The following is a 15,657-nucleotide window of genomic DNA, read 5'->3' as shown; positions in this document are numbered from 1 at the left end:
ATTTCATTGAAAAATTCTATTCCATTAATGAGATATGATTGAGAATGTGTTTTCATATAATGACGTCATAGTGACGTCACGGTCGACTGATCACTATGATACATTAGATTTGTCGTCTTTGGGACATGATACATACATGGTATGAGTTTGAAATTGATACTCTGAAAACTTTCTGAGTAAGTAGATACACAACTTTTGTCCAGAAATAAAGAAAGAAGAAGAAGAAGAAGAACAAAGAATCCGTACAGATACAGAAGGTGATCCGAGAGGATACTCGGATCACCTAATTCAAAAATTCAAAATCAAACTTTCCAGCAGAGTTGTTGGAGAGCAGTTACCATGTGCTTCTACTCTGATACCAAATGCCTAAAAGGCGGTAAGTCTCGAAATCTGATTAGTTAAAAAAAATGAGACATGAGAGGTGTCCCACTTCTCCCGCGTCCCAGTTCACCCCACTCTCCCCTATGATTCTCCACTTTTTGTAATTCTAACGATTAATGTAAATGTGGGGACTTTAAGATTTCGGTTGCACGTGCTTCCTTATCTACTCATAGCATGACCATTAATCAAAGCGAGGCCCCGTCACAGAAACAAGACAGTGATAATTAAACCAGTGTTTCAAGTTTGTAAAGAAGTAAACTCACGTCATGTTGAAGTTCAAAATCAACAAGAATAACAATAACTAATAAGTGACTATTCCAAAAAATATATATATATATTGAAGTGACATCCGGAGGTATTAATCTTACACCACAGTAATGAGTTTCGGAAACTTAACACCAGCAGCTCGGTATTTCATGTCTAACACAGAACTTTTTGCAGTGTAGTTTCTCAAGGGATTTGCTTATATACTACCTAGCTCATCATATAGCTAAAAGTTTTGAATTGAAAACCTGTACACATAGCACCGATTAGTGTGAGATTTAATCCCCTGTCTTTAACAGGTATATATATATATATATATATATATATATATATATATATATATATATATATATATATGTATGTGTGTGTGTGTGTGTGTGTGTGTGTGTGTGAGTATATATTTTTTGATCACGACAGGCCAAGTCAGCTTCCTGTTTGATCTGACAATATTTTCTCGTACAAAATGTCTGACAATGAATCATCATCAAATAGCTCTAACAAGTCATGTGAACATTCGACAATCCTAATGATTCTTTTCAACTGCGATTGACGTAATGTAGAACGGGCCTCACCGGTTTTCGCTGAAGATAAGTCAAGCCCCGGACGGACATTCAGAAAATCATTTCGAGAGCTGCACATACATAATTCCACTAAAGCAATAGCTGTGTGTGTGTGTTTGTGTGTGTGTGTGTGTGTGTGTGTGTGTGTGTTTAAGGAAAACAGAATAAATTGTCTCTTGGAGACACACGGAACCAGATGGAAATACTTAAAGAAGACCACCGGATGATTTTCAGACTTTTACATTTTAAAGGGTGTGTACAGTTTTGGTCGAGGTGAGGATTTAGCTTTAACATTTTGCGAGATATTCAGAAACCACTCCATGAGATGTCAACGAGCATGCAATTCTACGGGGTATCAAAAGTTTATTTGATGAAAATCGGTTTTGAAATGGCTGAGATATCCAAAAACAAGGTGAAACAAAGAGATCCTAAAGGCATGGCCTGTAGTCTTTTATTATTATCACTTTTTTGGATATCTCAGCCATTTGAAAACCAATTTTCATCAAATAAACGTTGAATCCTTCTTAGAATTACATGCTCTTTCATATTTCATAAGAGGTTTCTCATTATCTTACTTAGGAATGTAAAAAACACGAATCCCCACCTCAACCAAACTGTACAGTCCCTTTAACAACTATAAATCAGTTATACTGAGTACAGAGTTTCAGAATTTATAGTGACTGGGATGAAGAATAAGATTGTTTTCCAAATTTAGAACAAATTGCAATGAACGAGGCTGATGACATGGCAGCCTCACCATAAGAATGCATGCGTTGGGGCTCAAGGAATCAGAACAAAAAAAAAAAAAAAGCATGCATAGATTATACACAGGTGAACTTGCAAGCAAGCGGTATTGTAATGGAATTACCCTGCTACATTTCTGAAATATGTGAGTCTCCTATGTCATCATCATTGTTCAGTGTAATTTGTTTAAGGTTTTTCAAAGTATTGTTGCTCTGCTCAAGGACCAAAATACATTCCAGAAAGCTATACATGGAACTGTCGATTAATGTACCACATTTAAGGACATAAGTAAGGATGATTTCAAATGTCACTCCAGTGTATTTTTTTTTTTGTGAGCGTGTGTGTATGTGCGTGTGTGTGTTCATGTTGGCATTTGTTCAGGTATCAGTCAACCTTCTATATACATGTATCATATACGATATTGAAACAGCGATCAATCAACTAATTGGTCTATAAGCAGGTGCAAGAACAGAGGCCTTATAGAGGTGTCATTGGTATCTATGACGGTAGAGTCAAGGTTTTTAAAGATAGATATGAAAGATACGAGAAGAATATGGACAAATAAGCACCGCATCTTAGTGTTTGCCTGTACTTTGCGCGTAGATATGTGGAGATAAAGCGCATCTTACCATGGTACTGCCAGGCACCGACATCAAAGACGTTTACAATGATATATATCATGTAGATAATGGATAAGCCATGTAATGTAAGGTCATTTGCATTGATATACAAACATAACAAATATGTGTTTGTGTGTGTGTGTACATCCGAGGTGTGTGTGGGTGCGTGTGTGAAATTGATATAATGATAACACATACATTATTATGATACGTTTCTGCTGTACATTGTGTAAAGGCAATGAAGAAAAAAATCTTGTTAACAACTGATGTTTATGTATAGGATTATGTATGGCTCCAACAATGTATGTATATATAAATGTACGGTATATTCCCCTCCCCCCCCCCAAAAAAAAAAAAAAAAATTACAATCAGATTTTCGAATTGATAACACCCAATATGATTGACCTGTCTAGATGCTACTTCATTGTCTTAAAACATAACATCTTAGCTCTATTTTGCAGAAAACGCCATTCAATTTGGTTGAGCGGTCACAGAGAAATGTAAATTGTTGTAAAGCCTGTCATGAGTCTGATTCTTCCAATTTTAGCACTTCAATGCTCTAGTGTGTGAACAGAACTTGGAAGGAAGAGATTCCTGACATCCTCTACAATATTCCTCATTTCTCTTTGACCACTGAAGCAAATCGAATGGAGTTTTCTGTAAGATGTGGGCGATGAGTTATAGTTTCATACCCTGAATTTGTATTTAGATTGATTCACTATTTTTAAAGATATCATTGCAGAGGGTCCCGTTGTATTTTTTTTTTTTTGGGGGGGGGGGGACATACGGTACATGTATGTTCATGTACAATAATAACACAGGAATCAATAAATCAAATCAAATCAAATCAAATAATGTACGTATAAAGGTTGAAGAATTTCAGTCCGCAGGGTATAACTGAGACCGGGAGAGGGGGGGGGGGGGGAGGGTAGGGATTGATTCAACCCTCCCCAGACCACAGAACAACCATAAAAGCCCGGCCTTCTTGCGCTCTTTTCTGGGGGGAGGGGGGAGGGGGGGGGGTGTGCGGGTGAAGTAAAGTGCTGGTGTTGTATGTCAAAGACCCGGGTCCAATTCCCGGCGGGGCCCAATTTTTGAACTCGTGCTGTGTTATGTCTGTTCCCGAAATGGAGGAATAGCAAAAGAGGAATAATGATTCCAAACTAGGCACCATTTTATCTCTTTCGTCATATCTCATGTATATAGTATGATTATAGTCTTACAATGCTTGAAAAGTATGGCACTCCAGAATCAGCAGAGCGGCTTAACGTTATTACTGAAACCAATCATATCAAATCAAGATAAATAATCAGATAAATCAAATAAGATGCTACCGAGTAGATACGTCATGTATAAATAAAACTAAAGTGAGACAAAAGTCATACGTGGTTGTATTACTATTCATAGTTTGCAGGTACCGTGTAGGCTTAGGCCCTAATAGAGTCATTTGTTGCGAAACCCGTTACCCAATTCAATACCAGGCTTAAGCTTGCATAGTTTAGTCCACGGGTCACTTCTTCGGGACTTAAGCTGCGATGCTCACATGGCGAATAATCATTATCAGTAGCCTACGTATCAAATGTTTGATTTTTATCTTTAGATATAGAAAAAAAGATACCTTTGTCTTCATCCCCTTATTTTGTGCCACTTTTTTTACCACTACCACCAGTACGCTGCTAATATTACAGAATAGTATCAACGTCAGGTGAGAATCACGTGGGCTTTAACCCTTCAATAACTTGTACAGTGTGAAAGTGACTCTGGCAAAGCTGGTTGAAAACAGCTCTTGCAGTACACTTTCGTACCCCCAAATTTTGTACCCCCATTTCTGCTCCTGAACTGTTCATGCGGTACTGTCCAAAATTCAAACTTGTAAATATGTATATCTGTGCATTATAGGGCACTGGCTTATAAATGACCTGAACCACCCTTGTGTTCGGGACTGCGATGCCAACCCTGAACCAATGACCTGCCGGTACAACTGGACCATCGAGAGTTACTTCTCCGTGTCTCGAGCGTGCTACCAATGCCCGTATAATTCCTTTGACTGCTCCCGAACAGACTGCGTGCCGATGGCGGGTTACGCGCGACCAGTATACTCTGCCAATCGGAAAGTACCCGGACCGTCAATTCAGGTACTGGGATGGAAGCTTTTTGCTAGGGGGGGGGGGGAGGTGGGAACTCACTGACAAGACAAAGCAAAACAAAACAAAAAAAAAAACAAAAAAAAAAGGAACACAAACAAGCACAGAACAAAAAAGGCATCCCGAGCGAGGGGGGGGGGGGGGGGGGGGGCTAAAACTTAAGTTCCCTACACCCCCTAAATCCCACCCCCTTGATCCGTCACTTAACACCAACTTTGATTGTATACGACAACACGATGAACACAGACGGAAAAAGATCTACCGTAGATGTTGACTGACTCAATGACCCTCGTGTCTTTATGGAAAAGAGGTGGAATCAGATTGAGGGTCGGGGTGGGGGTGGGGCGGCGCGTGGAAAAGGGAGGATGGAATTGCTCCAAAATTTTGAATATGCGGTATTTGATGTTCCTTTTCCGAGTTAATGGTTCGCTTTTGTTTTTATTGTTGTTTATGTTGTTTATAGGTATTTTCCCCGCAAGCTAGCTTTTTTTTTGCTTCTCATTTATGATTCATTTTCATTTATTCCAAGCATGCATTTGTAATTTTCTTACTACACTTACATAGTTCCTTAATGTAACATTGTTTTTCATTCCTTTTTATTCATATTTATTCAAATACAATAATCGGTAAGATATAAAGAATCTTTCGTGGGTGTTAGGATGTGTTAGGAGTGTAGAACTGACGTAATTTAATATTTCATATGATGTATAAAAACATTACGTTACGTCAGTTCTAAAGTCAGTGAAAAGTTAGTTTAATTATCAATGTATCTATTAAATATCGATACAGTGTATGTGCATTTTCAATCCGATAATCTTATTTATCATGTCTCTTTGAAATTCAGTTTTGAGAACTGAATGCGTACATTGCAACATTGAATTTTAATTGTTTCTCTTCCGATTACGTAATACTTCAAGGTCTGCGAAAATGACGTCATCGAGGTGCGCGTGCATAATGGCATGCAGAACGAGGAAGGAACGTCTATACACTGGCACGGATTTCATCAACGTGAGACGCCATACATGGATGGCGTGTCAAAGGTCACCCAGTGTTCAATCCCCTCTGGTCAGGAATTCACCTATCGCTTTCACGCCACCGAGGCAGGTTAGCGATGCACTCGATATTATACCCTTGCTCCACAGAGATTTTCTCTTATCGGTCACTCATCGGAAGCTAAAGTTTATCGCTTCCGGCCACCAACCGAAGAGTATCGAATCGCCGGCCGTCCGATGGATATGACTATAGTCTTGTGTTGGTCGACAATCAGGTCAGTGTCAGTCTGTCATGTCGGGCGGTGGTCTGATGAGGCAAGATCGTCTCATGAGAATTGCGCGCGACATGTCTGATACTCATCTGATACTCGACCAACCAAGTCGGATTAATCAGAGTGCAACCCGATACACTTCCGTTGGTGGCTGGAAGCAACAATCTTGTGGAGGTGTCGTGGCTGAGTGGATCAGAGCGGTCGTCTGTGAACGACATGAGCGTGGTGTGGTTCGAGGTTTCGAGCCTATGCCAAGCCCGACACGTTTGCCCTTCAGCACGGTACTTTGTCCACATTGCTGCTCTCCACCCAGGAGTATAAATGGGTACCCGGTAGGATGAGAAAGTTGATGTTGGTTGATCAGTATATTATAATGTGCGCGCCTGTATAAAATGGCTGCGACTGACTGGAATGCTCCCCAGGGAGTGGAGAGTGAGCACTGTCAGTGCAGGTTGGAAATAATGTACTAGTATCCAGTGACCGGGGTAATAATAGTCTGTAAAGCGCATTGAGATACTTAACAAGTGGAAAATGCGCTATATAAAAAAAAAAAAAACTCAGCTATTATCATTATTATTATCTTTGCTTCCAATGAGTGACCGATGAGGAAAAATCTCTTTGGAATAGGTGTATTACATAATCATTATCTGCATGGTATTATAAGCTTGTGACATCATCTTTTGAGCGATGATCCAAACAAACTTTGACTGATTTTTCTTCCCTGATTTTAAAGCTTGATTATTTTTTAATACATAATTAGCATTTTTAATAAATTTGGATATCTGAACACATTTGCTGACAAAAGGTAGCAGATAAGTTTACCCAATCACCTTATGAGCCAGATTTTAATCCAAGTGAAACATTTTGTATAGTTTTCTGCTATTCATCTAATTGTAAGATTGAGGATTAAAGCAAAATCTTAAATTGCCACATATTTAGATATTCTTCTGGCCACAGAAACGATGATCAAGGCGTTATTAATCAACATTTATGAGGTCAGCAACTATTAATATGCATTGCATAGTCCCTTTCATATATATTTATGTGTGTAGGTACTCACTGGTGGCACTCGCACAGCGGCGTTCAACGGGCCGATGGTATATACGGCTCCCTCATCGTTCGACAGACTTCGTCCTCCGATCCTCACCGACATCTTTACGACGTCGATGATCCTGACCATGTCCTCGTAATCGCTGACTGGTCGAAGGTGCCAGCAACAACGATCGCCGCAGGACTCTTCCATGGCGTGGAGGTAACGGACGTCGATGGCATTCTCGTCAACGGCCGCGGTGAGTTGATCTCCAAATTCTGCATGATGGTGATGATGGAGAACGGCATTTACATAGCGCCATTATCTGCAAAGATATGTTTTATTTTTATTTCTTTTTTTTTTGGGGGGGGTGTATTTTGGAAAGATAGGTCTTTAGTTCAGATTTGAATGTATCATGGCTGTCACAATTACACATTTATACGTTTATTCATTCATACATTATAGGCCTGCATTCATCACATTAGAAATTATACATTCTACACCTACATAAACAGGCCTACATTATACATTATACATCAATTATAGTATAGGTGCTACACACACGTTACCACTTTTGATCCGCGTATAGTTCGAGAACTATATATCAGAAAAACACTTTAATTGTAGTGAGTAATAGCTGAATAGTGTACAATTTAGTTTAAGGTGATTTTTTATATGAAAACATAATCCACAATCAATTTTAAAGTTAGGTTCCAGATTTTGGTCAAATTCAAACCCTCTGTACAAATCTTGAACTTTACAGAGGAACCAGTGATGTGTATGTAAGTGTGTGCTTACAGTGACCCTAAACAATGGACATGAATACCACATGTTCAGAGCTCTGTTGACTAGGATTCTGGTCTCTTGCTCCAAGGTACATGGATGTTTTATCAGTAATTCATGATGGATTGCCCTAAATGGGCACTGCTAGTCTGAATTTATGGCGGTAAAGGGTGAAATGCATGCACATGAAAAAAAAAGTAAGTATTATGTTTCCATGTGCTTGCATAGACTACATTTCAGAAGTTTTTTTTTTTAACCATTTAGGATGACCATTTAGGATTAAAAAAAAGTTGGAAATGTTTTTGTAACACGCACAGTACATTATACGTCATGCATCCAATATTTTCGACTTTTAAAGTTTGACTTTTGGACTCTACCCTCTTCAGCCATCAGGGCTAAGAGATGTTTTTTTTTTTTTTTTTTTTACTTTTTTTTCTATTTATTATGTTGTATTTTTTCTTTAATAAAACAAAAACTTAGACGACATCGCGCGTGTTAAACTGCAATCACTTTTTTTTAACCTAAATTTGATCTTACGGGTTTATCAAAATATCCATATAGTTGTTTCTTCTATTGTCTGACTGATAGGAAAAGTCGAGCAGTTTTCATTAAAAGCGACATTTTATTGAATATGGTGTTGGAAAAAATACTCGGATATTATGATAATTATGTCTATAGAGAAAAATCACCCACAAGATCATTTTGTGCAGGGACGAACCAGGTGTTTGACAGTGAAGACAAGGCCAACGTCACGGTAGAACATCACGTAGTGTACGTCAATTCCGGTTTGAAATATCGCTTCCGGGTCATCGGGGCGATGAGTGACACCTGCGTCTTGACGGTCTCGGTGGACTACCACGAACTCATCGTCATCGCCGCTGATGGTGCACCGATCCACCCCGTAGTCGTTGAACGCATCACCATCTACTCCGGAGAGCGTTACGACTTTGTTCTCGACGCAAACCAGGAGAAGGACAGTTATTGGATTCGCGTGGAGGGTGGATTGGCGTGCGCCTCATTTCAGGTTCGATTAGCATTTCAGACAAGAACTCTACTTCAAAGGTTCAGGATTCTCAGCATACATGATAAGAATCATATATCATTATGTGTAAGGCATGATCATAGTCTATGATATTCAACTAATCATTCCAGAATTAAATACAAGGCTTCATACAGGGGCTGATCCAGGAATTCCGCAAAGAGGGAGCGCCTTTACAAAACTAAAGGGGGGGGGGGGGAGCACGCATCCCTCCCCCATTTTTTCTTTTTATTTCTTTTGTTTTAACAGAAAAAAAAATAAAGGGGAGGGTACGCCCGGTGCCCTCCTTGGATCCACCACTGCTTTGTATAAGTGACGGATAGCAGTTGTTTTTCTAATTGTGAAAAAGGGGGAGTGTTAAGTAGGCACACCTGACGTAAACTGATGTTTCTTTCTTTCTTTTTAAAGAAAACTTTAATACTGGAGGGTGAAGGAAGCCTATCAAGAATCATTGTGTGAACATCCTTGGTAATTTCCCTCAATTTCTGAGTTTTCCCTTTCCATCCTTTACTTTGAAGATAAATATGCAAACACGCATTTTGAACTTAAAAGGAACTGAATCCAAATGAAATTCCTTCTATTCAATTGTGGGAAAGGACTATCATTTTTGTGTTCTGTGGTCAAAGTGTATCGCTTTCCTTGAAAAATTGGAACTTGTCTCACCAGTTAATAAAAGTTGGTAGGCCTACCCTTCCCCGATTTTCTCTTTTCTTGAGTCCAGCACGTATATACTTGTGATTCGATAAAATGTGTATGTGTTAGTAGTAGTATCAATGCGGTATCATGTGATGAAATTGTTTGAAATGAGTTCTACTTGATTATTGTATATTTCTGAAGGAGTTTGCGATCCTCCGATATGACATGACACCGCTTGGAGTTGAACCTGACGAGGACAAATCGATAAGGAGTGAGGGTGTGACGTTAAACCCCATGGATGGCACTGACGGCATCCTTATCTCCGACTTGGGGGATGCAGGTATTAAAATAATCATCAACTAAAAAATGGCCGTCAACTCAGCGTCTACTGGACCAACATGAATCTACATGTTGAAATTTTACGACGTTAGCATAGTCTAGTATAATGACTTCTATGCTTACATAACCTGGAAAGACATTAAATGTTTGTATTCTTTACTAAGGTTTTTCACAGATTTTGAAAAAAAAAAAATCTTTTCAAACCGTTAATATCGATTTGCTGGTGAAATTCAGCTTGGATGCGATGATAGTCGTCTGTCCTTTTATGATATGTTGAGGGACAATTTTTTGTTATTACCTCAAAAAACGGTTCGATTTCTTAAATGACGGTAAATTGTCTCAGATCACATGCGGTTGTTTTTTTTTTTTGTTTTTGTTTTTGTTTATCAAAATAATTCCCGCCATTCCAGTGGTTTTTGGCTACATTATATCCGATTTTATAATGCGCCATTTCCATAATCAATCATTTTTTATGAATATGATGATGGGGACTTGGGGATAGCAATGTTTCTGTAAATTCAGATCATTTTCTAGGTATGAACAGATGTTCTGCATTTTTTTAATTTTGTATAATGTTCGCTTTGCATCCTCTTGTGTTTATTTTGTGTGTGTGTGTGTGTGTGTGTGTATTTGAATCTCAGAGGAAACACTGGATGACCTAAGCCAAGTTGACGTCACTGAATACATAGAAATCGGTGCTATAGGGCGCAACGATGCCAAGGGGCTCCACGACCACCTCTTTTACCCGTTCGAGAACGCGGGAGAGGACACGTACGAGGCAAGCCGTCTATTCGTCCTAAACAACATCGCGCTGACCCTGCCCGGCATCCCCCTCCTTACACACGCAGAAGAGGTGGATAACTCGATGTTCTGCAATCCTGAATCTCTTGTGATGGATGGAGTAGATTGCTCCACAGTAGGCTGCGAGTGCATACATACCCTCAGCTTTAAACAAGATCAGGTGGGATATTTTTCAAAGGTAGACGCAATATACTGTATATTGCTTGCGAAATATGAATGATGATATATAAGAATTTGATGTTTGATTTAAAGAATATTATAACACGCAATGAAATGCAATGCGAGGGACTTATGAGTATGCTAAAGCAGAAGCAGTCTGTAGTGTGAGCTTTGCTCTTGTCTCAAGATCTTCTTCTGATATCTTCACTCTTCAGATTATAAACCGAAAGTCTCTAGTATATTCCGACCTCTCCTATTCGGCCCTCCTTTATCCGGATCTCTCTATTATCCGAATACGATCTCGGCGTATTTTATTTTGTTTTCAGTCTAACAATTACCGCGAAAGGGGGATTTCAAACTCAAGCCAATTTCCTACACAAATTCACATAAATTACATATCATTCCCTTCATAGTTAACATTATACATTCACATCAAATTTTCATTCAAATAAAATGCATTCAGACATTCACTAACCCCAAATTTTTGGCTGAGAGCAAAGAAAGTGTTTCAGTGCTCGCTACCTACAATAAGTTACATGTACATGTGCAGTGCACTATGTACAGTGTATCTACCATTGGGTAGGCAATCGCGAGTCTCCCATATCTGGCCAAATCCCTTATCCGGATAAGCGCCGGTCCCGACATGTCCGGATAGCAGAGGTCGGACTGTATTTGGGGTCTTAATTCACGGCCCCCCATTATCTTGGATTTCCTTGTTATTGATCAAGGTTGTTGAGTTGGTGCTGATCAATACGGGAACGTTCGCGGCACATCCTATGCACCTCCATGGGTATTACTTCACCGTTCTAGGAATGCAGTCATTCTCGGTTCCAATAACGGCGGAAGAGTTCAAGACTCTTGACGAAGAAGGTTGGATTATATAATACACTACTAAACTACTCGTTTGAAATCAATTAATTCTATATGAGTGACTATGTACTATACATATATATATATATATATATATATATATATATATATATATATATAAGGCATTTCTTGTTATTGGTGATTTTAATCCGCACCAAGCATTCCAAACATAATTTTCAGTCATTATCAACAACGATTTTTACAACCACCACTCTGGCAACACTAGATAAAATTTGTTGGGTACGCGATTTGCAGTTGCAGTTGGAGAAGCAATGATGTGTATACAGCAATCGTCTTTGCAAATGTAGTTTGCGTAAGCAGGATACAAGCTACCAAGGGAGTAGACAGAAAAAAATTTTCAGTCCGGAAGAGTTTCTATCATTTTTTTTTTTTTTTTTTTTACTTTCGGTTTTTAATCTTTCGGTCAACCAGGGGAGGAGATTGAGCATAAGTTATAAGGAAGTGCTCAGATGTACACCAATGAAGGAATATTTCGTTTGGTTATCTATCAGGTGCAACTATAGAAAAAGGGCACTCATCGGAATACACACACCGCCTTCATCTTCATATGAAAATGAGGGCAAATGTGATTTCTGTTTATTTCATGTTGTGTTCCCTGATTCACGATATAAACAAAATTCTCACAGCCGGTAAACTTTGTAACGGCCATGATAATTCGGCAATACAAATGCTAAATCATTGAATATTCCTGTTAAATATTTGGGTTGCCAATATTATTTTCCATCATCAACACATTTTTGCATTATAATTGATTACGTATATGGGTTATCTAGTAATATCATATGAGTTTAATTGGGCTAAATATAATTCACTTTGTCGGCTGACAGTTATATGATGTTCATTTCAAACGCGTCTGATTCAATTGGTCGATAATTCAATGCAGGAAATATAAGTCGCAATCTCAACAACCCCCCGCGGAAGGACACCCTGATGGTACCTCCTGGAGGCTATGTAGTGGTGAGGTTTCGCACCAGTAATCCGGGATGGTGGCTGATGCATTGTCACTTCGACACACATTTATTGGTGAGAGTAATGATCTCCTTCAGCATTGTAACTTTCACAATTCAGTTCAGTTCAGTTCAATTCAATTCAATTCAATTCAATTCAATTCAATTCAATTCAATTCAATTCAATTCAGTTCAATTCAATTCAATTCAATTCAGTTCAATTCAATTCAATTCAATTCAATTCAATTCAATTCAATTCAATTCAATTGAATTCAATTCTTGTTTCGTTTTGCTACAAGAACATATATTTTACTTTCTTTGATACCGGAGATAAGGTTTCATAAGGAAAACAATGCGAGCTGAAAAAGAGTATAAAATAATTATGGAACCTTATGGTGATAATACATTGTCAAGTGATGGAAATGGAATACACAATACGCAAAGTGCGATAAATGGAGGGACCCACTCTTAAAGACAAAGCTTGTAGAATGCGGTAAAGAACATCAGTATTCGTATAATGTCTGGTTTCAATGAAACTCGATTTGCTGGACCAGTGTCATAGTGAAAACAAGTCTTCGGCATCTTCCCTAGTGTTTAATGTCTTCAAGTTTTGATTTCATTGATACAATATGATCAAAGTCCGGTTAATATACATATCTCCCAATTCCGGTTTAAAGAATCGAAAGTTTGAAGTACACACGGGCAGACCTTATTTCTCTCTTGATCAAACTGAATGTATTTCATGGAGTTTGCGCATTCAACTTCAACAGAACAGACCTTGATAATGTGAAGAGGATCACCCACTACTTTGATTTGAGTTTGAACGTTGAAGCGAAACCGTCTTTTTAAATTAATTTGAAATGGCTAACTTAATGGGAGACACTAGGATGTGTTTAAAGAGGTTGGACCATAAACACGAGAAGACAATTCTTGCCCCCCCCCCCCCCCCGATAGGGGCTGTACAATACCATTATTATTTTAAACATTTCTTGGTTTATTCCCCATAATGTCGTCCATAATGTCGTTATCAATTGTTATTAGTGTTTTCCAAGTCATCTATTACAAAAAGCTTACATCTGATATATCATGTTACGGTTTAATTAATCTACTTTGGGAACATACACCTTTAATTTGACCTGATCAAGCTGCTGATTCTCAAATACAGATTTTGCGAAGACATTATTTTATTTCATTACTTCGTTTTGCTTCATGTATTCCGTTTTGCAATATATCCATAAATACTGCAGCAAAGCCTTGCATTACCTTGCTTCATTTCTGGAATATGTGAGCATTCGGTCCTTTGTCATCATTCTTGTTCGAATAATTTATTTCGGGTCTTTTTTTTTTTCAGAGTATTGGTTTCTCTGCTCACGGACCACAAAAAAAAATCCGCATATTTATACATAGAGCTGGCGATTTATGTACTATACTTGATGTGAAATTACGAACATCGTCTTGACTTCCCATTTAATGTAATTTTACCACTGTTTCCTCCATTTTTGTTGTCCTGTAATACTTACCATCACAATTATTGTTTCCATTGTCACTTTTATTTTGTTCACAGCTTGGAATGGGACTGCTGGTACACGTAGACGGCCCGCTGTCGGCACCGCCCAACGATTTACCCGTATGCACTAAACTGCCGCTGGTCTGAGAAGGAAGGGGAAAAACACTTCTTGGTATCTGTGGATTTGTGGACAAGAGCCGTGATATATTTGCGAGTGCAGGCAATGATAAATTTATACATGTTTTTAGAGGGATTGTTTGCCATTTGCTATTGCGGTAGCACATTTTTGTCGGATATATTTATAAATTTTGCTTACTGATTATGTTGATGTGCCAACCCCCCGCCCCCAAAGAAAAATCACCATGGAAATGTTAAGAGAAGTATGCTGTCATCGTCATGGTTTCTATGAACAATATTGTCACAATAACACTGATAAACCATTTACCTCATAATTACTCAGTAAGTATACATTATATCAAATACTTTGTAGCATATATCATGTAGCTCGAATCCATAACTGGAAACGTTGTTATCTCAAACAGTGTCTGGAAGTGACAGGCCTTAATTTCTGAGTAGAGTAATTCACATGAAGTTGTTATGATCCTTTCTTGAGATATCTAGGACCTCAAATCAAACACATATTTGTCATGTTTGTGATAAGCTCGTAAGTACGACAAGGTGACATTCTAAGATAAAGGTAACCAAGGCAATGTTTGTAATCTACACCGGCTCACTTCATTATTAATATATCATTTTTATCTACGCACAGATATGCAATCTTTTCAGAATACGATATCCCAAATCAACGGAAAGAGCAGACAACATGTGTACACACAATACATAGGCACCCCTAATGTTTGTTCGCGTTATCTTTTATCTCTGCACCATGTATCTATCTACATGAATTCCGTCTGTCAACGATATATATGAATTGATTGGTTTCAAATATTTTCAGTCCGCCGAACAGGCAATCGTAAGTGTGGCAGATTATCCTTCTTCTTCAACAAAATTGAGAGGTATTGCCGCATGTTGTATTTTAAGCAGGTACAGGTATACAATGACGGTGTTACATTGTTAATCCCATTGAGTACTATGTAACATAATGTGTGGGAATTAGCCAGATGAATACCTTTTTGATTGGAGAAGAGTGTGGATAAAACAAGACGTTAGTGCGTTTATGCTTCAGATCTGATGTACTTCTTGTAAGAAATTGACATCATGTGTTTTGTATATTTTGGAAAGGTGTGACATTATTAGTTCTCTTGAAGCATTAATAAAACTTAAATTCACACGTGATATGTTTTATACTGCAGGAATATGCTGACGTGTTATTTGCTTTGTTTTGTTTGTGCTTCTATTGTCTGATGAGATACATTGCATGGCTGACAGTGCGAGATTTGAGTTCCATTGAAGTTCCGAAGCGGCATTTTTCCAAAACGTAAAGATGTATGTTCAGGGTTTTAGCAACGACAGTCAGTGGATACATTGTACCCTTTTAGGCTCACCCCGCGAGCCGGACACCCATGATTTGTACAAGAGCTCAAAAGA

At 38.4% G+C, this 15,657-nt stretch overlaps 1 protein-coding gene across 1 annotated transcript; it reads left to right on the top strand.

Moving 5' to 3' along the window:
• The first annotated feature begins 339 nt into the window (after nucleotides 1-339).
• Nucleotides 340-15,405, top strand: LOC140244921 (uncharacterized). The gene is made up of 10 exons (XM_072324529.1): nucleotides 340-376; nucleotides 4,469-4,704; nucleotides 5,631-5,817; nucleotides 7,030-7,266; nucleotides 8,501-8,814; nucleotides 9,667-9,805; nucleotides 10,446-10,765; nucleotides 11,493-11,634; nucleotides 12,539-12,678; nucleotides 14,167-15,405. Exons 1-10 carry the CDS (start codon nucleotides 340-342, stop codon nucleotides 14,254-14,256), a joined length of 1,842 nt encoding a protein of 613 aa, XP_072180630.1. The 3' UTR covers nucleotides 14,257-15,405.
• Nucleotides 15,406-15,657: the final 252 nt, after the last annotated feature.

Source organism: Diadema setosum, chromosome 21 (assembly GCF_964275005.1).
Source record: "Diadema setosum chromosome 21, eeDiaSeto1, whole genome shotgun sequence".
Classification (NCBI taxonomy): domain Eukaryota; kingdom Metazoa; phylum Echinodermata; class Echinoidea; order Diadematoida; family Diadematidae; genus Diadema; species Diadema setosum.
Note: the sequence above shows the minus strand (reverse complement) of the source record. Positions and strands in the feature narration are given on the sequence as shown.

Bases quoted from the DNA above. Each gene is read 5' to 3' on its own strand.
- LOC140244921 (XM_072324529.1), top strand. From the start codon at position 340: ATGTGCTTCTACTCTGATACCAAATGCCTAAAAGGCG. The intron at 4,705-5,630 runs GTACTGGGATGG...TAATACTTCAAG, and splicing joins TACCCGGACCGTCAATTCAG to GTCTGCGAAAATGACGTCAT. The intron at 9,806-10,445 runs GTATTAAAATAA...TTTGAATCTCAG, and splicing joins CTCCGACTTGGGGGATGCAG to AGGAAACACTGGATGACCTA.